This window comes from Hypanus sabinus, chromosome 19 (assembly GCF_030144855.1).
Source record: "Hypanus sabinus isolate sHypSab1 chromosome 19, sHypSab1.hap1, whole genome shotgun sequence".
NCBI lineage: Eukaryota > Metazoa > Chordata > Chondrichthyes > Myliobatiformes > Dasyatidae > Hypanus > Hypanus sabinus.
This window is the reverse complement of record NC_082724.1, coordinates 52,484,341-52,509,925: the sequence shown is the minus strand read 5'-3', so window position 1 is coordinate 52,509,925 and position 25,585 is coordinate 52,484,341. Positions and strand designations below refer to the sequence as shown.

The window sequence follows — 25,585 nt, the reverse complement described above, 5'->3', positions numbered from 1 at the left end:
CACAAAATGCTGGAGGAACTCAGCAGGTCAGGCAGCATCTATGGAAATGAATGAAGGGTCAATGTTTTGGGCCGAGACCCTTCTTCGGGACTGCAAAGAAAGGCGGAATATGCCAGAATAGAAAAGTGTGGGGGGGGGGGGGGAGGGGAGGAGGATGGATAGAAGGTGATAGGTGAAGCCAGGAGGATGGGAAAAGTAATGGTTTGCATGCTGCCACTTGATTGGCTGATTAGAGATTTCCATTAACAAGCAGTTGTACAGGTACCTAATGAAGTGGCCACTGAGTGTTTATTCCCAATATTTCATTTAGGAATTCAGGACAATCTTCTTTACTCAGAGCATGAATAACATCTGGAACTTGCAACAAAAATGAGCCAAACAATCAGGAGAGCTATTCTTTAGTTAATGAGCATTTGTCTGGAAGTTCATTCCCTCTTGGTAATACTTAGTGTTCTGCAGCCAACCCAAGGGCAATCAAATTTCCAATCTGAAGTCAAAGGAGTGGATTTCTGAAACAGAGTGCAACAGTACAATGTACTAGAAGTATCATGTATAGTGGACTCAGATTTATTAATCACTTGTACATGTTAACATATAGTGTTGCAGGAAAGCAGTATTCAGTATCCGAGACCCCACCATCTGGATCATGCTCTCTTTCCACTGCCGTCATCAGGAAGAAGGTACAGGAGCCTCAGGACTCACACCACCATGTTCAGGATCGGTGATTACCCCTCAACCACCCAGTTCTTGAATCGGAGGGGATCATTTAACTCAACTTCACGTGCCACATCAGTGAATGGTTCCTGCAACTGATGGACTTACTTTCAAGGACTCTTCACCTCATGTTTTTGAAATTTATTGCTTATGTATTTATTATTACTATTACTCTTCTCTTTTGTATTTGTACATGTTGTTGTCTTTTGCGCAATAGTTGTTTGTCTGTCCTGTTAGGTGTGGTCTTTTATTAACTCTATTAAGGTTTTTGGATCTACTGTGGACATAAGAAAATGAATATTGTATATGATATGTATATGGGTTGTATATGATGGCATATATATATATATATTTGATAACAAATTTACTTTGATCTTTGAACTTTGACATACATTGTTTGCATTAATAGCCTTCACAGCTAAGGACCAAAGCTGAGAAGTTCAAAGTATATTTATTATACAAGTACATACAATATATCGCAGCAAGAGTTACTGGGAATTAATTTGCAGCTGAGCTTTTAAACCAGAGGAAATTAATGCCCCATTTCACAGGTTTGTCTGACCTAATAAATTGTTCTGAGTTTAGTAGTGTTGAGATGTACTGATGGAGAAGCTGAAAGCTACACTAATAATGTTCAGTGAAGTAGGGCAGGATGGGGCTCCTGAGGAACATGGTCAGTTACACCCAAAAATTGCTAGAAGAACTCAGCAGGTCAGACAGCATCTTTGGAGAGGAATCAACTGTTTTGAGCTGACACCCTTCTTCAGGACCGGAAAGGAAGGGGACAGAAGTCAAAATAAGAAGATGTGGGGAGGGGAAGAAGAACAAGCTGGCAGGTGATAGGTGAGACCAGGTGGGTAGGTAGGGTGTGGTTAATATAAGAAGCTGAGCGGTGATAGGTGGAAGATGTAAAGGGCTGGAGACAAAGAAATCTGATAGGAGAGGACAATGGACTGTGGAATAAAGGGATGATGGGTAATTGTGAATTCCTCCAGCATTTTGAGTGTGTTGCTCAAGATTTCTGGCATCTACAGAATCTCTTGTGAACATGATATCTGTTTCTGTGCTGCACACTCCAAGCAGTGCCACCTCCTCCCATTCTTCTAGTAGAAAAGGCATTTGGTGGGTGCTGCTTATCTTTATTATATCCATTCTTCTCACTGGCACCAGTGCAGGCTGAATGCCAGCTCCAGCAAGTGGGGGTTAAGGAGCACAGAAACCAGGTATTCAGCACCATGGAAATATAGTCACCGCTGGTACTGCTGAATATGCTACATTGTGCATAATGAAGGACGTGGAAGCTTTAAAGAGGCTGCAACAATGATCTACCAGGATGCTGCTTGGATTAGAGACCATGTTCCATGAGGATCAGTTGATTGAACTAGGGCTTTTCTCTTTGGAGTAAAGGAGGATGAGAGGAGAATTGATAGGGGTTTACAGATAATGAGGGGCTTAGATTGGGTGGACAGCCGGAGACTTCTTCCCAGCGCAGAAACCAGAAGGCATAATTTTAATGTGATTGGAGGAATTTAAAGGAGGGAATGTCAGAAGTGAGTTATTTACAGAGTGTGATGAGTGCGTGTAATGCCCTGCCAGGGGTGGTACTAGAGGCAAATACATAGGGGCATTTAAGAAACTCTTAGATAGGCACATGGATGATAGAAAATGGAGGGTTATGCAGGAGCCAAGTGTTAGATTGATCTTAGAGTAGGTTAAAAGATCAGCATAACATTGTGAGCGGAAGGGCCTGTACTGTGCTGTAATGTTCCTATATCCTAAACTTAAAATTAAACATGGATTATTAGATCATAAATATGTATTCCAATTATAAAATCCTTAAAGCAAGTAGTAGCCATTGGGCAAATGAGTAGAACTGGTGTTTGGCAATGAGGCGAGCTGCAGTAAACATGAGTGCAGTTCAGTTCAATTGTTGGAATGCTACAGACTCTCATGAAATGCTTCCACTTTCATTAGCACTTGGAGGAAGAAGTCTATACTTAGAGAGAGAAATCTGTGGCCTATGGTTGAAACAGTCTGTATTTATTCAGCATTAGGCCGAGAAGCCCAAAGCTGGCAGCCATTGGCAGACAGCGCTGCAATCAGGCATTCCTTTCCCTGATATGTCAGAGACAGAATAATCTCTGGTGCTTTGGGAACAGCTGATGCCAATGACAGGCCGTCCAACAGGGCTATAGGTTTACATGGGCTGGATCTGCAACATCTACAGTTCCAAGCGCAGCTCCGGTACCATCCCCTTCTACGGCTGCCCCCTGCTCTGCCTACCCCACCACTGATCCTCTGCCATCGGATGTGCAAGCATGCTCACGGGCGAGCACTTGAATGAAACCAAAATTGACCTCGGTGAGGAGCAAGGGCAGCCAGATCAAAATGTCCCAGCAGCGAAAGGACAGGTTTCAGCGGTGGAGGACCGGGATCCCAGGGACATCAATGCCCACTTGAAGGTGAGTTCTGCTTGGCCCTGTGGAAGCATGCAGATTGGGAGTGGTGTATGGTAATCGAGTAACTCACTGTAATCTTCAGCTGGTCTGAGTAACACTCCCCTTTAAGACCGGGCAGTGAAAAACACAAATGGTGTATTTTCAGAAGCTCCACCCCCTGCAGGAGAGTCTTGTTTGAAGAGAGTCTAGGCTAAAAGATTGATTGGTGCACATGCCTGATTCAAAGTATTTTCAAATGGTCTGCTAGAGACATTTTTCACCTATTGTTGCACCTGCACTCTGCCCACAGGCAAAGGAGGGTTATGTTGGCCAGGGACAAATGAGGACGATGGTCTTTTTGTTTGCAGGTCCATCTAAGCAGGATACTGACTATTTGAGCTATTTTATTGAACTGTTAATGCATTCTACCTTTTATAATTTAGCACTAAATGTATGGAACAGTCAATACTTGATTGCACAGAATGTGTTTTGTAAGGTACTACTGAATCCAATATTGATTTTGTCCAGAATGAGCTGGAAACATTTCCAACTGAAATTGTGCACATGAACAATTGGACTGGGCATTTCTGTGCAATGGTCATGCCTGACATTGTCTTGGTGTTCTGTGTGTACCAGATGTGACACAGGTACACCTACAGTAAGTAGGAGCAGAAACATGCTACAACTGTTGTGGAATGGTCGCTGTAGTACCAGGGACACCTTTCACTAGTTTAGTAGTTTTTTCAACATCTAAAGGGGTATTCTGATGTTGGGAGTCCTACCTAGGCACCTTCAGACTGACTACATTCAAGTCCCACAGAGTGGCTACAATAAAGAGGGGGGTGATATTTTTTCCTGAGAAGTTTAAGGTGCTTCAGCCTGTCATCGAAGACTCTGTGAAGCCTGTAAGGATATATAGTGAAAAGCATTCTGATTGGTTGCTTCTCAGTCTGATATGGAAATGCCTATCTGTAGAAATGCAAAAGGTGACAAAGAGTGGTGGACTCAACCAGTTCTATAATGGCAAAGCTCTCCCCACCATCAAGAGGCAAAGTATCAGGAAGGCGGCAACCATTATCAATGAACCTCACCATCTGGGCCATGTCCTCTTCTCAATGCCGCTATCAGGAGGAACAAGAGCCTGAAGTTCCATACCTTAACGTTCAGCATCAGCTTCTTCTCCACTGACATCAGATTCTTAAATCAACCTGAAAAACCCTAATCTTACCTTGGACTACATTTCTCTCACTTTGCACTTTGCACTAATGTTGTTATGTTCACTTTGTCACATTGAGGTAGGAATTTCAGAGTGAATGGCAGGGCTCTGGGGAGTATTGTAAAACAGAGGGGTTTTGGAATACAAGTACATGGCTCCCTGAAAGTGGAATCACTGGAAGAAAAGATGTAGATGAATTCTTCTGGCACACGGACCTTCATTCATATTCAGGGCAACAAGTATAAAAGTTGGGAGGTTATGGTATGATTGTGCAGGATGCTGGTGAGGCCACGCTAGGGTTATTGTATTTAGCTTCAGTCACTCTATAGGAAAAAAGGTGCTGGCAAAGAGTGCAGAAAAGATTTATGAGGATACTGCTAGAAATTGAGATACTGAGTTATAGGGAGAGATTGGAGAAGGTAGGTATTTATTCCTTACAGTCTAGGAGACTGAGAGATGGGCATATCTGAATCAGATCAGGTTTATCTCTGACTTACTGTATATGGTATGAAATTTGTTATATTCTGGCAATATACGGTGCCAAGACATAAAGTAACTATAAATAGCGCAAATAAAGGAATAATGAGGTAGTGTTCATTGGTTCATGGACCGTTCAGAAATCTAACGGTGGAGAGGAAAAAGCTTTTGCAAAGTCATTAAGTGTGTGTCTTCAGGTTCCTGTACCTCCTCTCCAATGATAAAAATGAGAAGAGGACTCTCCCAGATGGTGTGTATCCTTAGTGACAGATGTTGTCTTTCTGAAGATGTCCTCAATGGTGGGGAAAGTTGTGCTTGTGATGGATCTGGTTGAGCCTACAATCTACTGCAACCTCTTTCGATCCTGTGCAGTGAAGCCTCCACACTAGGTGAGGACTGATGTGTGTTCTCCCAATTTCCCCTTCCAAAGTCCTCAATCAATTCCTTTGTCTTGCTGACGTTGAGTACAAGGTTGTTCTTGCGTCACCTCTCAACCATCCAATCTATCTCACTCCTGCACACCTCCTTGTCGCCGTCTGAGATTCTACTTACAATGGTATCACCAGTGAATTTACAGGCGAAGTTCGAGCTGTGTTTAGCCACATTGTCATGTGCGTGGAGGGAGAAGAGCAGTGGGCTAAGCACGCATCCTTGAAGTGAGCCTGTGCTAATTGTCAGTGAGGAGGAGATCCTCACTGTCTCGTCTCCTGATGAGGAATTCAAAGATCCTGTTTTGGATGGAAGTACAGAGGCCCGGCTTTTGAAACTTGTTGATCAATACTGAGGGACAGCCTGATGTATGCTTTGTTGTTGTTTAGATGCTGCTCCAATTAATTTAATAATAGATGTTCCAATAGATACTCCCACGACACATCAGGCGGTGGCACTGACCTTGAATCTGCCTACTTCCAGAGCCACTAGAATCCGGCACCCTGAAGGGCACTGGTCTTCCAGGCTGCGTCCTTGGCGTATCAAAAAAACAGCCAGTCGTGAGGCCCTGAGAACAGGCCCCATTTCCGCAAAGAACCAAAGTCAGCGCGTAACTCCAGGTCAGGGTCTTCAAGAGAACCTTGAAAAGGAAAAAAAAAGAGATATTAAGGATAGAAATAGAGACATTAAAGATAGAAAGATGCAAGCAAAGCAGTCGCCATTAGGTGACATCATCCAAATCTCCACCTCTCTGGTACACCTTTAAGAGGTATATTGCATTTTGAGGGGCACAATTTGGGTAAATAAATTTAATTGTTTCTGTAGAGCTGGGGAATCAAGAACTAAAGAGCACAGGTTGAAGGTGACAGGGGAAAGGTTTAATAGGAGTTTGATAGGCAAATTTTACTCAAAGTATGATATGTATGTCAAATGAGCTGCCAGATGCAGTGGTTGAGGCAGGTACAATAACAAACTTTTAAAAGAGAGTTCAGCAGGTGTGTGTATTGGAAAGATTTAGGAATTACAGACTAAATGCTGGCAAATGGAACTGGCTAGGATCGGGCATTTTGGTCAGGGACCGGTTAGGCCGAATGGCCTTTTCTGAGCTGTGTAACTTTGATCATCACACATTTTCTTCTGCCTGGCCTTCTTTACCAAAGTCAAATTTACTTTGAACCTTTCCTCCAAGGGTGCCCTCTGCTAGTGTCTCGTAACCACAGCATCAGAGAGATCATCCAGGCACCATTCACAAATAATGGTTTAATTTACTTTTATGTTGGGGAGGAAGAGGTACCAAGAACTGTTGGCATCCTGTGTTCCCAGGCAGCATTGACAACACTCAAGAGCCCATAGGTAACCCAGACCACCCCTTCAATAGGAACAGTTTGCGTTCCCTCACATGAGCAAGTGGTTGTGGATCTGGAGAACAATTCCCTCATGATGCCTGACTTGTTTCTCAGAAGCACATGTGTAGGCAAGACTCTTTTACCATAAGGGAGTCTCTACTGAAGGATGGTGGAGAATTCTAGCTAGCACTATCTGGGATTATGGATTCCCAAAGACAATTCACATAAAGATGCTGCTGAGCTGCGACTTCTGTTAAGATCATGGCTTAGTTTTAGTTGTGCTTTTAGTGTGTTTTTTGGGTTTGTGGAGATGGTTTTGGGGAGTTAGGGGAGAGGTTAGGGTTTCAGGGACAGGGAATTAGAGAAATTAGAAGACAGGCCAGCATGTCTCCACTCCACTCCTGAAGGGCAGTGGTGTGGACATGGGACACCAGCGGACCAGGCCAGATTGTCCGGCTGTCAGACCAGTGTGGACGAAGGGTACTGCCCCCTCTCCCAGATCACTGAGATGTCGATGGAATTCAGAATCAGAGTTCCGTGCAGCAGGAGCAATGAGATCTGAAGGCCCCCTGGTTAGGTGAATTGGTGAGTCTGGAGATCAAGACCTGGTCCTGGCATTGGTACTGAGCACGAAGGCTCAAAGGGTCAGATTAGAACTCTGGAAGTCAAGGCCCATTGGCCAGAGCTCCAGATCGGTGACACCACTGGGGTAGTCAAAGGCCCAATGTCAGTGAGTGCGCAACCAAATCCATGTCTGAATCCGGGTCTGTCTGACGATTAAGGCTGAAGAATGCATTCTGTCTTGGACTTAGAGGACTGTGTATGTGCGTGGCTGGGAGGGAGAACAGGGGCTTGTTCCGCTGCGTATTGTGTTCTGTACTGTTCTGCTGAGTATTGTGGGGATGCTGTTTGCACTGGAATGTGTGGTGACCCCCAGCATGCCCTTGGGTATGTTGGTCGTTAATGCAAACAATGTATTTGACTGTAGGTTTCGATGTACACATGATAAATAAACTTGAATCTTGCTTCCCATGGAAAGTAAAATTCCCCAATGTATTCAGTTGAACATCTCCACATGTCAGTCTAAAAGACCAACCTGATACCCCAATAAAAAGGCTAAAGCGTCCATATGACACAAAAATTCCAACATAACAATTTCAATGTTGACTTGGACTGATTATAGCAACATGAATAAATTAATCCCTGCTCCAGACAGTGTGATGTCTGTACTGGTGGTGTACTGATTTCATAGCAAAAGGTCCCGGCCAGCTCGGGTAAATCTTACAGTGTGTTTAACATTTCAGTAATATTTGAATAATATTGTAAATACATTGCTTGATTAAGCGTTCTTTGTTGTTTACATAATTCGTTATGTAAGAAGTATGTAAATGGCATATGTCATCAGACCACCATCTCAAAAATGAGTGCCTCACTGAAGTAAAGAAACTAAGAACAAATGGATCCCTGTCTTATGTGTTTGCCTTTTGATTAGCCTCTGGAGTTATAAAACATAACATTAGTAACAAGGAAGTTTTAATATAGACCCAAGATGACTACGTACCTGTTGAAGTGCTGCACGTGTTTCTTTGGAAGGGGAAAGAAATAGTCGAGTTAAAAAAGAGGAAGAAAAATGTTGAAATTCACAGATACATAAACAGTGAGTACTGGATAGTAAAATAATAATAAATGAAAGCAGAAATGGCTGGCTACACCGGAAAGATAGACATGCTCAATTGCACTGCAGATAACTGGATAATGTATACTGAATGACTTGAGCAATAGTTTGAAGTGAATGAAATAGCCAATCAAAAGTGAGTGCCAGAGTTACTGAGTGCAATAGATTGAAAAGCATTCAATTTGCTGAGAAGTTTAATTGCTCCAACCAAACCAGTCAAAATGAACTTTGCTGATATGATGGATATTATGCAGGAACATTTAGAACCAAACCATTGTTGACTGCAGAAGGCATTAGGTTTAATAAGTGGAATCAAAAAGAAGGGGAGTCCATTTCAGCTTATGAGGTTGAATTGAATAGATTGACTGAGCATTGTCAGTTCAATAGTGGGCTAAGTCATGCATTGAGTGATCATTTAGTTTGTGGAATCTTACAAATGCATTCAAAAATGGCTTTTAACTGAAGCACAGCTCACATTTTAAAGAGCAGTTGAAATTGCTGTTTCAATGGAAACAGCAGCTAGAGACACAATTGAATTGCAGTCAGGAATGGATGAGGGTGTGAACAAAATTGCAATACTTAAACAGAAACCAGCCTGGCTGAACAAATTGTGTTTCTGTTGTGTCAGGTATTTACATACATCAAGCCTGTGCAAGTTTAAAGGTGAAATTTGCAGAAAATGCAACAAAGTAGGACACATACCAAGAACATTTCAGGTACAACAAAATAAATAGACTGCACAAGGAAGAGGAAAAGATCAGAAGCGAATGGCAAATTAATTAAACTGGAATTGGACACTGGCTTAGCTGTTTCAGTCATTCTCCAAAATTAGTTTGAACAGCATTTAAAAGATACTGCAGATATCCAACTAACAACTTCTCTGGAGGAAAGATAACACCAGTGGGAATAACATTTGTAACAGTGAAGTACCTCAACCAAGAAACTTCATTGGGCTTGTACGTGGTAAAAACAGGAGGTGAACTGTTGTGGGCTGTAACTGGCTGAGAGAAGTACAACTTGATTGGAGATCCATTCACCACATGCGTGCCACATCCCCTGCAATAGAGTCAACTGAAAGTGAATTAAGAGAGCTGCTGGATGATACCACAGCAGTGTTCAAGGATGGCAATGGAAAACTCAAACAGTATCAAGAGTGAAATAATGTTAACTGCAAATGCCACACCCATTTATCCTGTCCCTTATACCACCCATGATAAAGTATGTAGATCACATGGAAGCTGAAGGAATTCGTTCCAAGGTTGAGTGGAGCCTATGGACAATGGCAGCAGTCCCAATAGACAAGCTTTTGCGCTCCAGCATTTTGTGTGTGTTGTTTGGATTTCCAGTGTCTGCATATTCTCTCATGTTTGTGGCCTGTTGAGTTCTGCCAGCATCTTTTGTGTGTTGTTTGGATTTCCAGCATCTGCAGATTTTTTAGCCTGGATTTTTTAGCACTGCAGATTTTCACTTATTTGTGAGAAGAATAGATATGTCAGGATTTGTGGTGATATTAAGGTTACCCTCAACCCAGTACTGAAAGTAAATCAATACCCTGCCAGAATAAGGGATATTTTTGCAAACCTTTCTGGAAGGAAACACTTCGGTGAAGTGGACTTAGCTGAAGCCTAAATACAGATGGAGATGGAAGCAGGGTCCAAATTTTCCTTCATTTTAAACACTCACAAAAGTCTTTATCGCTATAATAGGCTTATTTCTGGAATAGCATCTGCACCTGTACTCTGGCAGTAAGCAATGAAGCAGGTGCTTCCAGGCACTTAGTGTTACCTGGATGACGTCACTGTTACTGGTGAGGATTGAAAGGAACATCTCCAAAATCTCAAGACATCGCTAAAAAGATTAGAAGATTATGGGCTCAGAGATGATATGACAAGTATGAATTCTTTAAACCAAGTATCACCTACTGTGGTCATACTGTTGATGTGCAGGGATTATACAAGTGTGCTGAGAAAATTCAAGCTGTGGCGGATGCCCCAAAGCCAAAGGATATATCACAGTTGTGATCCTTTTTAGGATTTGTCACTTACTAGAACAGGTTCCTATCAAATCTGGCTACTGTGTTCCACCTCTTGAACTCATTACCACAGATTGGGAAGAAATGGACAAAGCAGGCTGCTTGCTGACACTGTACTCACACATTATGATTTGCATCATCCAGTGAAGCTTGCCTGTGACGTCTCGCCTTACGGTATATGTGCTATCATGTCACAAGTTATGAGTGATGGAGATGAACGCTCCATAGGCTTTGCATTACGTTCTGTAATTGCTGCGGAGAAAAATGATGTACAGATTGACAGAGAGGCCTTGAGTCTGGTTTGGGGTGTAAAATGTTTCAACCAGTACTTGTATAGGAGAGAGTTCACCCTCATTACTGATTAACAACCCCTGGTGTCCATTTTCAATCCACAAAAGGGTGTTCCACCAACTGCAGCAGCGCAAGCGCAGAGATGGGCTCTGTTCCTTGGAGGACACAATTACAAGATCAAACTCAAGTGGACAACTGATCATTTACCCTTCGAAAAGGAAATGCCTGCAAAACGAACAAAAGAGGACACTACTTGTAATGTCCTCCTTCGCGTGTACTAATAACGCCGAATTCAACGTTGAGATAAACCACAGTCAATGAGACCAGATCGCAGTAAGAATAACCATTTACTGTTCACTCTTCACATTAACATATGGTGAAAACTGTTGATAAAACAATACAAGATTGATACAGTATTTGTTCCTTCCTTAATATCACATTTCAATTGTAAATACTTGCAAAGGTGACTATAACTACATTACACTAAGGTGCAGTATACAGGCAGAGTTTACCTGCTCCATTGACTACTTTAAATACACTTCAATGCAAACTATCCGCAACTCTTTAACTAACGAAAGCATAAACATTATCGACCGTCGTTACTTTTAACAGGATCGGCATTAACATCTTAGTTCAATATATCGATTATCTATTAACTTACAGCGTTGCTCTCACTGTGATTTCTAATGCCTGCAAAACAACTTCTGCTCAGGTGTGCCTCGTGGTGAGCCCCCACCCTCGCGCTAATTTCAAACCGGTACTTTCCCACAAGACGCGGCGAAACCGGATGTGACGTCATCGCATGCCGATATATTTTACATGCAATGAATATACTTTAAACACTTCTAATTCTAACTAGAAAATACTATCGAGTGAATTACTAAGCGAAAATATTATAAACTAAATAACTGTCGTAAAGACAGCACACTCCCCGCTTGACCTTCGTAAGGTCACAATGAGCAGAGTACAAAACTTAGTCTCTTAATCAGTCATTGGGTAGAAGTAGAATAACTTCTGTAACTGGCCCTTGGTAAATTTTCACATCGCCTTGGTCGGTAGTCTTCAATTCGGTCTTCCTGACATGTCCATCCCCGCTAGGGAATGTAGCAGTGATTCTGGCCATTGGCCAGCTGTTGCGGGCGATTTGCTTGTCCCTGAGCAGGACTAAGTCTCCAACTTGAAGATTCCTGCGGGGTTCTGTCCACTTTTGTCTCTGTTGCAACAAAGGTAGATATTTTTGTCTCCAGCGAGACCAGAACTGATTTGCCAGAGCTTTGCTTTGTGTACAAATCCTTGTCTGAGAAGTCTCCTGGTGGAGGAGATGCTCCTGCCTTCTGTGTAAGGAGCATTGATGGCGAAAGTATGAAGGGGTTTTCTGGGTCAGAGGACACAGGTAGGAGTGATTGTGCGTTTATAATGGCTATGACCTCTGCCATTAGGGTGCACAGTACCTCGTGGGCCAATCGGGTGCGTTGCTGCATCTCAGGTTTCCTTTTCCGGGTTTTCCGTAAGGACGTGAACCGTTTGACTGCCTGCTCTTTGTTATCTGGTGAGCGCTGGCGTGGTTCTCTGAAAGGCAATGGGGCAACCCCATTATTTGCTTCATCTCTGAAGACCTTGGTGTCTTTGGTTTTTAAAGAAATGGTATCTTGAGCTGATTGTGCAAGTTTGTTTCCGTGCTCGGTTTGAACGAAAACTAACTGACCTAGCGTCTCGTCGGTTACTTTACGCTTGGTAATGTCTTGTTGTGCTTCCTTAATGCACAGGACACTCAGGCAGGGTTGAATGATTGAATGGCAGCCACCCTCTAGCACATTGGTCTTGACTGTGTTAACCATCGGTTTGTGTACGACACCGAGACACACCTCTCCTATCACCACCCAGCCCAGATCCAGACGTTGCGCAAAGGGGGCGTCGTGTGGTCCATTGACCTGCTGCCTAACCTTGTGTACCCGGATTACATCTCTTCCTAATAGCAGGAGTATTTCCGCTTTTGGATCCAGTTCTGGGATGTGTTTGGTGATGTGGTGGAGATGTGGCTGGTGTAGCACCGCACTTGGTGTCGGGATCTCAGTGCGGTTATTCATGATTCCATCGCACTCTAAGAGCGGAGGGAGACAGCTGACGACTTTACCATCCAGGGACTCGATCTGGATGCCTTCTGCCTTCCTTCCTTGGGTTTCCATGTTGCCTGAGCAAGTTTTGAGGTAGTATGGGAACTGCTCACTCTCAATGTTGAACAATTTAAAGAACTCTGGACTGATTAGTGAGCGATTGCTCTGATCGTCCAGAATCACATAGGCTTTGATGGCCTTGTCTTTGGCTCCTTTAGGGTACACCTTAGTGAGGCAGATCTTGGAACAAGAATGGCTTGACTGAGCTTGACGCAAACTTCTGTACAGTTCGAGCTGACAATTGTTGTCCTGGAGTGAGCCTCTCCCTCCCCGCCGTCCTGTTGTGGGGGTGAAGGAGCGTTGTCGGTTTGCGGTGGACAATCCTTGCTAGGGTCGTTGTTAGTTGTAAGGTCTTCAGTCTTGAGCACTGAGGTGGGTTTATCAATGTTGAAAACATTTGAAGAGGATCTACTTGGCTTGGTGTAAATCGTACTGCTTCCTGGACCCACGAGGCTAGGGTCGTTTCGCTTCTTCGCCTTCCTGCACACAAACCTAGTGAGGAGCTCAAAGGGAGGAAATCGATCATCGTGCTCTTCCTTGTAATCTAAAGCAACGGACAGCCACCTGTCCTGCAGCCCAAAAGGAAGTTTGTCCACGACTTGTCTAATCCCGAATGGAGTATCTAGGTATACTAGACCAGCTGAGTAGCCATCTTCTTTGGTGCCTTGGATCTCTATGAGTAAATCTCCGAATTCTCTTAACTTAATGTGATCCTTGGCTGACACCTTAGGAAAGTTTTCCAGACGTCGATATAGCGCCGCTTCAATAGCTTCGGGGGACCCATAGTCCTCCCGAAGTCTCTCCCACGCTTTGCTTAAGGCTAGTTCGGGTTTGTTGATGTACACTGAACGTATGTGTCTCACCTGGTCGCGTGATTCTTTCCCCAGCCATTTCGCCATAAGGTCCAACCTTTGGGTTGCACTGAGCTGGATCGCGTTGGTGAATGTGGAGTACCATGCACGGTAATTTTCAGGTTTATCGTCAAACTGGTACAGTCCCAAAGTGACGAGATCCCGTCGTGCTAAATACTGCATCGTGGGATCGGCTGTAAGCGGCATGCGGGCTGGAGAAGTACGTTGGCGCCTATATGACTGAGAGCGCACGTTTCTCATGGAATTTGCCGTCCTGGATTCGACCTCTGCATCTCTTCACATCAAACTTTTTAAGTTTGGTGTCGAGAAGTATCGGTTGTCAGCTCTTTCATTCTTGACTTCATCACGGAGTCGCGAGGGTAAATTTTCTTCCTCGTATGGATGTGATGCAATCGTGACTCTCTGAGGTTCCTCGTAGCTGGGGAAGTTATCGAATACGTATGGAGAGGGGACACGAGCCTGCCTGTCTATTTGAGATTGTACATAGTCGCTTGTGCGTTCCAGTCTGGTCCTTTCTAAAGTAGATCTTACTTCGGTCAGATCACGCGACCCTTCAGCTTCTTCTATGTACTCTGCTTCCGCCTTGGCAGCTTCTTCTTCTCTTTCTAACTGCAGCACTTGCAACTCTGTCGATATTTTTGCCATTTCCAACTGGGTTTCGGCTTCTCTGGCGGCCGCTTCACTTTGTCTGGCGGCCCTTTCCTTCTGGGTTTTGGCTGCTCTGGCAGCCTTTTCTTTCTGGATTTCGGCTTCTCTGGTGGCCTGTTCCTTCTGGGTTTCGGCTTCTCTGGCAGCCTGTTCCTTCTGGGTTTCGGCTTCTCTGGCAGCCTCTTCTCTTTGTCTGGCGGCTCTTTCCTTCTGGGTTTCGGCTTCTCTGGTGGCCTGTTCCTTCTGGGTTTCGGCTTCTCTGGCAGCCTCTTCTCTTTGTCTGGCGGCCCTTTCCTTCTGGATTTTGGCTTCTCTGGTGGCCTGTTCCATTTTCAAAACTGCTTCTTGTCTGGCGTAACGCAGTCGCACCTTGGCGGCTTCTGCCTTGGCTCTTGCCTGGGTGGGCTTACTTGATGTCGGTTTACCGCCCTTGTCGCTGGGCGGCGTTGACTTGATGCTGGATCAAGCTGACATTGCAGCACTTGAAACACCTGATAATGCCGCTTTTTCACTGTAACGTTCTCCTTCGCGTGTACTAATAACGCCGAATTCAACGTCGAGATAAACCACAGTCAATGAGACCAGATCGCAGTAAGAATAACCATTTACTGTTCACTCTTCACATTAACATATGGTGAAAACTGTTGATAAAACAATACAAGATTGATACAGTATTTGTTCCTTCCTTAATATCACATTTCAATTGTAAATACTTGCAAAGGTGACTATAACTACATTACACTAAGGTGCAGTTTACAGGCAGAGTTTACCTGCTCCATTGACTACTTTAAATACACTTCAATGCAAACTATCCGCAACTCTTTAACTAACGAAAGCATAAACATTATCGACCGTCGTTACTTTTAACAGGATCGGCATTAACATCTTAGTTCAATATATCGATTATCTATTAACTTACAGCGTTGCTCTCACTGTGATTTCTAATGCCTGCAAAACAACTTCTGCTCAGGTGTGCCTCGTGGTGAGCCCCCACCCTCGCGCTAATTTCAAACCGGTACTTTCCCACAAGACGCGGCGAAACCGGATGTGACGTCATCGCATGCCGATATATTTTACATGCAATGAATATACTTTAAACACTTCTAATTCTAACTAGAAAATACTATCGAATGAATTACTAAGCGAAAATATTATAAACTAAATAACTGTCGTAAAGACAGCACACTACTCTTGATGTGTTCTTTCTAATACTGATCAAAAGTCTCCCTATCATAGCACAGATAATCCAAAGGGAAACCAGAAAAGACCCCACACTGTCTCAGGTCTATATGGCCACCCAAAATGGCTGAAGCATGCAGGTTCCCCTATTTTTGCCAACACTGCAATGAACTTGCCCTTATGTGAGGATTGAGAGCTGTACCATTCATACTAAGAGCTAAAGTGTTGGAGGAGTTACATGTTGGTCATCCGGGCATGTTCAAAATGAAAGTGTTGGCTCAAAGCTTTGTCTCGTAGCCTGGGAGAGATCAGCAGATCGAGCAGCTTGCCATGCACTGTTTGACATACCAACACATCCAGAAGATGTCAAGAGCAACACTTCTCCATCTCTGGGAGAGGCCTGCATTGCCCTGGAAGAGGATTCATGTGGATTTTGTTGGACCATTCATGGGCACAAATTTCTTGGTAGTAGTGGTGGCAGTGACAAAGTAGCCAGAAGTGTTCCCAATAGCCTCCACTACAGCCTCAGACTGTTGATGTGTTGAGAAACCACTTCTCAACAATAGGTGTTCCAGATCTTTTAGCCAGTGACAATGGACATCAGTTTGTTGCGGAACAGTTTCAGTCATTCCTGAAAATGAATGGAATAAGATGTTACATCTGCATCATCTCACCCAGCTCCAAATAGCTTGGCAAAAAGGTTGGTCCAGAGTCTAAAGAATTATCTTGTGAGTAAGTCAGCAAAACACTATAATAACAGTGAATCAGAAACTCGCCAATTTCCTTCTGGCATATTGCAATGCAGCACACTCCGTAACCAACAACTCACCAGTTATGCTGTTCCTGGGTCATATCTTGTGCTCACTCTTGGATCTCCTCAGACCCAAACTCAGAAAAACTATGCAGGACAAACAGCTGAGACAAATTGAGCGCTCCTCCAACAAGGAGGTTCAATGTTTCACTTCCGGACAAATAATCCCGGCGAGGGATTACAGTGGTGATCAAATGTGGGGTACTTGCAAAGATTACATACAGAACTGGACCACTCTCCTGCACAGTGGTGATTGTGTCTGATGTCATTTGGAGACGACCCATTGATCAGTTGAGGAAAGCAGAATCAATTATTAGAAAAGAAAGGTGTCTAGAGCTGTCAATCTCAGAGTCAACTCTTACTAGACTACTAGAGAGCAATATATTACATATTTGAGTTCAGAAGCATTCTACATTGAGTTGGAGTTTATAGCTAAACAGGGATGAGTGCTGTGTATTTAATATTTTAGCAATATTTGAGAAATATTGTAAATGTATTGTTTGTTTAAGCTTTCTTTGTTGTTTACATAATTCAATATGGGTTATATGTAAGAGGTACGTGAATTGGCATACATCATTATGCCACCATCACATCTGACTGCCAGAAAAGCAACCCCATCTTGTGTGTTTTTAGTTTCTGGAGTTACAAGACATAGCAACTCTCCTTTTCACCCTCTCTAAAACTTTCACGTCCTTCATTTTATGAGGCAAACAGAACAGTATTCAAAGTGTGGTCTAACCAGAGTTTTATAGAGGTACAACATTACCCCGTGGATCTTGAGCTCAATCCCCTGATGAATGAAGGCCAGTACACCATGTGCCTCCTTAACCACATTATCAACTGCACAGAAACTTCGAGGGATCTATTAACTTGGAACCTTTGATCCATCTTTCCTGGGCACTGCCAAGAATTCTGCCATTAACTTTGTACTCTGCCTTCCATCTTCCAAACTGAATCACTCCCCGCTTTCCTGGGTTAAACTTCATCAGCCACTTCTTAGGCAAACTCTGCATCCTGTCTATATACCATTGTAACCACGACAACCTTCTACACTATCCACACCATCACCTACCTTCATGTCATCTACAAACTTACTAATGCACCTCTCCACTTATTCATCCAGGTCATTTGTAAAAATCACAAAGAGCAGGGGTCCCAGAACTGATCCCCTCAGAAGCACCACCAGCCACCAACCTCCAAGTAGAATACACTCCGTCTACTATCACCCTCTGCCTTCTGTGGGAAGCCAGTCCCCCCTTCACTCTAAGGGTGTATGGATTGGTAGGTTAATTGACCTAACATATTGAATTGCCCCTAACATATAGATGAATGATAAATCCTGGGGAGTTGATTGGAATGTTGAAGGGGGGGGGGGGGCGAATAATAAACACGTTATATTAAGTTCAAGTTCAAAGGTTCATTTATTATTACAGTGAACAACTCCGAAATTCTTCTTCTCCGGATAACAACAAAACCAAGAAAGAAAAAGAACTGCAGCTCAATTATCAACCCACAAATCCCCCCCTTCCCTCCACAAAAAATAGCAAAAATGGAGCAGGAAGCACATCAGCCCCAAATCCTACACCCATGTACACAAAAAAGATGAGAAGGATTTGGAGAAAGAAAGGCTTTAGCCCAAGTCCACTTCCCAAACACTTCTCCGGGCACAGTGGCAGGTTCTCCCCTCTCTGGTCACTGAGTGATCCCCAGCGATCATTAGCCAGGTTGCCAGTGCTCACCTTCCATATTGCCTCCATGGTTCAATCTCCCTCATCAGTTTGATCGGCAAACAATGGTTTAATCGCTGAAATGGACCTGAACAGTGGTTCGAGCCCTGCCCCACAGCCTTCTCACCATGAAGTTCCCGCAAGCTGCCTGTCTCCTGGAATTCTCTCGGAGACTCAATGTTTCAATTTCCCTTGTTTCTTTGATCGGCAAACAATGAAAGCTTTCATTGGTGAAATAGAGTCGAGCATCAGCTTGCACCCCATCCTGCAGTTTGCCCGGGTTCACTACCTTTGCCTCCTGGAATCCTCTTAGAGACTGCAGAGTGCTGGAACACCCAAACCGCAAATCACAGGCTCCAACAGTTCCAGAATCACATACAAGATGAAAAACAGAGATAAAAGAATGAAATATCTGGTTTCATGATCTGTCCAGAAGATTGAAGGGGTGTTGTATGCAGGTGCCATCTTGCCCGGAAAATGCTGGATAAGTAAATTATGGGATGAACTCATGGAGTTTGCTTCGGTGCTGTATCTCTCTATGATCCTCAATGAACCCAGATGATTGCATAGCATAACCTGCGATTATCTCCAAACTGTAGGTGTAAATAGATTGCCGCTGCTGTGACGGCAAGAGGTTTCTTCAATCGTAGCTCCACCGTGCAGAGGTTTTGACTGCTGGAAGAGACCAAAGTAACTGCCCCTTGTCAGGATCGTTTAGCTTGCCTGGCAAGTCTCCTGATTCCCACCCATCCCTTATTGAATGTGAGAGCTACCTCCTTTCCCTCTGCAAGCTTTCTCTACGTCGCAACCAGAGTGGGTGTTGTTGCTCAGTGAGTGCCGGGGTTCTCTATCTTTTAGGGTTGAGGCCTTTCTCTGATTCCTGTTGGCACACAACTGAATTTAGGTGAGGTTCCCTCAAGACCCTCCCAGGCCCTTGTTTCAGAATGTAAGCCTGGACTTCAGGCTATTTTCTGACCTTCTTTGTGGGTGACCGATTTGAACTTTATGTCAGATATCGATCATCATATCAAAAAAAATAAGAAGTCCTATTCCTATGTCAATTCCCATTCAAGAGCTGTTGATCTGTTACTCATGTTTGGACTAACGCCAGAACACTGGGCTGTGCGAGAAATGCAGTAACAATGGGAGCAGTAACCATGGAAAAGACAAGCATGCCTATAAACACATGAATGCCTGGCGCCTGAGCCCACGGGGCCATTCATTGCATCCGCTGGCATTTGGATGTGAGAAATTTTGAAGCAGTAGCTTTTGGCTATATACAGTAAGTTGCCTCTTGGAGAGTGGAGAACAAATGTTCATATTATAGAGCAAAGAGCAATCCAGCTTGGATACAGGACCAACGAGTTCATGCTGATCACAGTGCCTCACCAGCTGCGTACCTCCACCATATCCTGTTTGCATTGCTTCGGGGCTCTGTGTGGTTAATTGATTCAACCAAGCGGCTGACTTAGTTCTGGATGGTGTTGAAAGTTTTAGCTCTTGTGGGATACTCTCATCAGGTAAGAGGCTACACAGCATCCATGCCAAGACCACTGGACTCAGAAACAGTAACTTCTCCCAGGCCATCAAGCTGATTGACACCTACACTCTAAACCCACCCCTTCCACCCTCACACATCAGTCACTCTTCTTCACAACCCTTAACACTCTTCATCCCCCCCCCATGCACTGCCACTTCACACTTACACGCCACACCTCTTACCTACACTAACAGTCACTGTCCTACTGTGCTTTCTTGTATGAATGAATGACCTTTATTGTAATTATACATAGATACAATGAAACTCTGTTTGGCTTCCTCTCAGGCAATTAAATAAAGCGGTAGATAAAAGCAAGACAGTAATAGAAAAACAGTATTAAATAGACAAGTAGCAGAAAATAAGTTGCATCAGCACCAGAATATCTCAGTAGTGCACAAAGTGCCGTTAGTGCAAGTATTTGAGTCCTTGTGTGTGCTCACAGTTTCAGTCATTGTTCTGTGGGAGTGGTGTGATGGAGGCCATAGCTCTGGGGTAGAAGCTGCTCCTCAGTCTATTTGTTCTGGCTTTTAGTGTCCTGAACCTTTTGCTGGATGGCAGCAGGTCAAACAGGGAGTGGCCGGGGTGTGTGGTGTCTCAGGTTATGCTGATTGCTTTCCTCCTGAGTCTGCTGGAATAGATGGTGTCCAGTCCTGGGAGCTCCATCCTGACAATTCGCTGGGCCGCCTTCACCACACGATGCAGGTCTTGTCGCTCATGTGCCTTGCTGCTACCAGAAGAGCTCCTCTTGCCAAAAGTCACTGCCATATTAACACTTCTTGTCAGTCACCTTGTGTACAGATATTCTTGCACCTAGTGTCACTTTGTGTACATAAAATCGGTCTATGTAAAGTAATCTTATCTATGTACAGTCACATGCAAGCAGTTACGTACATTGTGGTTTATAGGATTGCTTTATATTTATATTTATTGTGTGTAACGTGTTCTTTATGCTCATTATGTTTTTTTACGCTACATCAGATATGGAGTAGCAATCATCTCGTCATCCTTTACACTTGTGTGCTGACGGATGGCAGTGAACAATCTTGCATCTTGAATCTTGACATGAACTAATCCAAACAAATGCTGAACATTCTATCTCCCTCTGAAAGTTCACTCTATCTCAGTTGTGGGTGGTGGAAAGTTTTTAGTAGGAATTTGAGTTATCTGTTTCTTTCCCCCTTGATTCACAGGTGATCAGAGACACTGGCGAAGCCAGCCTTTAATGCCTATCCCTGATTCCTCCATAATAGGTGGAGATGAGTTACCCCATTGAATATCTGAAGCTATTGATTAGTCTTGCTTCCATAGTGCTTTCAGAGAAGTCGTTGCAGCATTTTAACCTGGTATTGATTACTGATTGGAATGGTGTCTGCTTTAATGGGAATTTAGGGGTTCTAATGCTCCCATGAGTCTGCTGGTTTATCCTCTGAGGTGGTAAAGGTTTGACTTGCTGTAAAAGAAGAGTTGGCAGATTGCTGCAGATGTTGGAGACTGGAGCTATGACACAAGGCCGGTGGAGAGAGGGAATGGTTAGGCTGGGGCATAGGATGCCAGTCAAGCTGGCTACTCGAGCATTGTTAGGCCTGCAGTCATCATTTCTATCACCAGTCACATTGGCTGCAATGTTGATAGGTTAATTGGCTGCCATAAACCGTCCCTAATGTGTACGGCTATGTCGGAGGGGAGGGTTGGGTTGGTCGCAGTGTAGGTTAAAAGAAGGGCATGACATAGTGAGTCAAAGGGCCATACTGTGCTGTGACGTTGCCTGTTCTATTTTCTGTGTCAGTGGTAGAGGAAAGGACGATAACCGGAGTATGGGGAGAGTAAAATAGGATTAGTGCAAATAGGTATTTGATGGTTCTGCACAGTCTCAAGAGGCTGAAGAACTTATTTTTGAGCACTGTGGTAGGCAACGGTAGGCTCTTGGATATAGATGTCAGGAGATTTGACACAGATAATACTACCAAATATAACAGAGAAATAGACTTGCTATTTGCCTCACATAACTGTGACACAAATGTCACATGATACTTAACAGAGCATGCTTGAATGTTTTGTCCTGATCTTATTCCCTGTGGCTATGAACTGTTTCACTAAAAGAAGTTGTGAATGGAACTAAACACTCCACTTGACTGTGAACCATCACATTTCCACCTGCATGGAGGAACCTCTGTCAGGGCTTCCTCTACCCTGGGCCTCCAGCTGTTTCTTCTCCAGCTACCTCAGTCATCTTCCTGTGAGATTGGTATTGTGACAGTCAATGAAATGATTTTCCCTAATTTCATGGAACTATATATTTCACTTCTTTTATGCCTTTTATGTTTGTTTTTTGTCTTGAATGTGATTGTGGAACTGTTGGAGTCTGTGATTTGCAGTTTGGAGAGCATTTGGGTGTTTCAGCATTCTGCATTCTCTGAGGGGATTCAGAGGCAGCAATGTGAGAACCTCAAAGTGAGAAGGCTGTGCGTCAGTGGTTTACTCCATTTCACCAATTAAGGTGATGAAGGACATTGAAATGCTAGCTGCCTGCCTTTTTACCACTGGGGGATCACTCTGCTACAGAGAGGGGAGACTGCTTTTTTACTGATGGTGAGATTGCTCTGCTATGGAGAGGGGAGACTGCCTCTTTATCCCTGGTGAGATGGCTCTGCTACAGAGATGGAGAATGTTGCCCAGGTTTTCTGCATTTTGGACGTGGACTTGGTCTGTGAACTTTTACCTCAGACTTGTGTTTTTTTTTGTATTCTGTGTTTTCCGCCTGATTTTTCTTGCTTTTGTGTGCGTGGGAGGGGGATTTGGAGATTGATGTACCTGTTCTGTTTTTCTTTGATTTTTTTGTGCAGGGAGAGGGTATTTGGTGGGGGGGGGGTTAATGATCAAGCTACCGTTCTTTTCTCTCTTGGTTTTGTGGCTATCTGGAGAAGAAGAGTTTTTGAGTTTTATACTTTGATAATAAATGAACCTTTGAACTTTTGAGCCTGACACTCTCCTCGGTAACTTGTCAAGCCCCTTAAGAGTGTTGTAGATGCGATCACCCAGGCTCTTTCTAAACTCAAGAGACCATGATGCATCCCACTTATACTGATACTGCTTGTGTCTTCCACAACAAAATGCTTACTCATTTCTCTATTCCCCAATGTCTTTTCTAGCAGTCCAATATCCACTCTCACTTCTCTTTTACTCTTTAAATATCTGAAGAAATGAATCCCCTTTTATTTTATTGGCTAGTTTATACTCATATTTCATCTTTTTGCTCCTTATGGCTTTTAGGTGCCATCTGTTGGTTCTTAAAAGCTCCCAATCCTCTAACTTCCCACTATTTTTGCTATATAATATGTCCTCTTTTTTGCTCTAATGCTGTCTTTGACTTCCCTCGTCAGCCACAGTTGTGTCATCTTGCCTTTAGAATACTTCTTCATCTTTGGGATGAATCTTTCAAGCACCTTCAGAATTGCTCCCTGGAGCTCCAAACAAATGATGTTCTGCTGTCATCCCTGACAGTATTCCTTCCAATCAACTTTGGCCAGCTCCTCTCTCATGCCTCTGTAATTCCCTTTACTCCACTATTATTTTGATACATCTGACTTTAGCTTCTTCTTCTGAACCTGATTCTCTCTCTCTCCCTCCCTCTCTCTCTCATTCTCTCTCTCTCTCTTATTCTCTCACTTGTCCTCACTACATCTCACCCCTCTCTTTTTTGTTTGCCTGTCTCCTCCTCTCTCCTTCCTTCTTTGTTTGACTGAGTCTCTGCCTCTCTGCTCCCTCCTTCTCTCTCTCTCCCCCCTCCCCTTACCCCTTTCCTTTTCTGTGTCTGTCTTGCTCCCCTTTCTTTTTCTTTCTCTCCTCGCTTTCCTCCCTCTCTTTCTCTCTTTTGCATCTTTCCTCCTCTTTCACTGTCTCGCCACTCCCCCTCTGCCCTCTCTTGCTTTCACCCTATCACTCTCTCTCTCTCTTTTAATGGTTAACTACCAACATTTTAAAAATCTTAAATGCCCTGCGGTGTGCCTGTAGGATGTTTCAGTGGATTAAAGTTCCTAATATATATGGTTGCATTAAAACCTTTCATTTTGGCCATCTGGACAACCACCAGGGGGTTCGATTTTGCACCCCCCTATCCCACCACCCTCTTCCTCTCCTCTGCTGCTGCTTAACAGTGATTATTTCTTTCTGGGAGATAAAAATACAATCACAGCTGTGACAGGAACCAGCAGCGCTGATCAGGTCAAGAGCTTCTAGTGAGATGAAAGCAGCATTTAGCCCAGCATTTGTGTGTGGAATATGCAAAGTTTGCAGTCAGAAAAAGGAAGAAAGCTGAAGATGAGCAAGAATCAAGAACACAGTTTTACAGACCACAGTTTTACTCATCACATTTCTTCATGATGTTTTGACACAGGCTGAAAGCTGCATCTTAAATAGGATAATGCCTCCACTAAAATAGCAGGGATAGCAATGATATCTGATCACGCTAATCAGCCTCCACATCAGTGAATGGTAGCTTATGCATCACACATGATACATTCCGCAGTGTTAACTGAAACCGGGTGGGTTCAGGAATCAAAACTGCAGTTTTTAGAATACTTCATGGTACCATGGCCTTCTCACTATACACCGGTCTGTCTTCATGATTCAAGTGGCTGAAGGAATAGGAACGCAAGAAAATCACAACAGGAGTAGACCTCTCAAACCACAAGAATTTTCCTGTTGATCAAAATGGTCTTGGCTGAGCTACTCACATTCTCAACTCCTCCTCTGTGCCAGTTCCCGATTGCCCTCAATCCCCCGTCTTTCACAGCCTTTTAGGTAGAGAATTCCAGAGATGCATCACCCTCTGACAGAAGTTCTCTTGCATCTCACTTTTAAATGAGTGTCTTGTAGCAGTGTCTCCTCATGTGATTTTCTTCCACTAGTGGAAACATCTTAACACTTACCTCAGAATTTTATACGATTCAATAAGATCACTCCTCGTTTTTCTTAGCGCCAAAAAATACGCAGTAGATCCAATTTCTTGAGCTGCTCGGGCTAAGGCACTCTTTCATCCTGAGCATTAGCGCAGTCATTCTGAGAAATTGCCTTGTCATCCCAGGAGTTAGCCTGTGGTTAGTCGCAGGTAGGGTGGGGATATGAGTGGTCAATACAGAGGTCAGAGGAACGGTTTTATGGTGGAGGCACCAGATTATGTTAAGGATTAATACTTAAAAGGGTACAAGGACCCAAATGTTAAATGTCAGGAGACCAGAACCCTATGAAAATCCTATCATGTGGCAACTAGAACTACACGCCACAGCACATTCCCAATACATGTGCATTCTATCTAGTATCTGTAAAGTTGCAACATAAAGTTCCAACTTTTATACAAGAGGTGATTGATACGTTCATGACCTAAGGTAGAAGGAATCAATTTTAGAAAACCTAGCACATTTATTTTTCAATGTAGCCCCCTCCTACATTTACACACTTAGTCCAGCAGTCGTGGACCTCCAGAAAGTGTCCACAGGTGGGTGATTGATAAATTCGTGGCCCAAGGTAGAAGGGGTTGAGTAATACAGCTCTTGTTACATGCACATGCAGTTCAACTCTTTGTGTGATTATGCAGAAAGTTTGAAGTTAATAACTCATCTCCTTCTACCTTAGGCCACAAACTTATCAATCACCCCTGCTGTGGACACTTTCTGGAGGTCCAAGATCCATATGCTCCATGACCGCTGGACTAAGCGTGTAAATGTAGAAGGGGACTATGTTGAAAAATAAATGTGCTAGGTTTTATAAAATTAATTCCTTCTACCCTAGGTCCCAAACTTATCAATCACCCCTCATTCTTTATGTCCCATTCTATGAAGGCAAAGTAAAGTTCAAGTTTAATTGTCATTCAACCACACATGATTACTCATGAATATGGCCAAACCAAACAGTGTTACTCCAGGGCTATATGTCTTTTTGACCACCATAACGACTTGTGTTGCCACTTTCAGAGAACTATCAACTTGAACCTTAAGATCTCTCTGTTCATCAACATTCC

General features: G+C 43.6%; 1 protein-coding gene across 1 annotated transcript in view; it reads left to right on the top strand.

Moving 5' to 3' along the window:
• The first annotated feature begins 3,032 nt into the window (after nt 1–3,032).
• The window catches only part of LOC132378148 (caveolin-2-like), a 31,751-nt gene continuing 9,198 nt past the window's right edge, over nt 3,033–25,585 (top strand). Inside the window, exon 1 of the mRNA XM_059944885.1 lies at nt 3,033–3,176. Within this exon, the coding sequence (XP_059800868.1) occupies nt 3,033–3,176 (144 nt within the window). The remainder of the gene's footprint in view (nt 3,177–25,585) is intronic.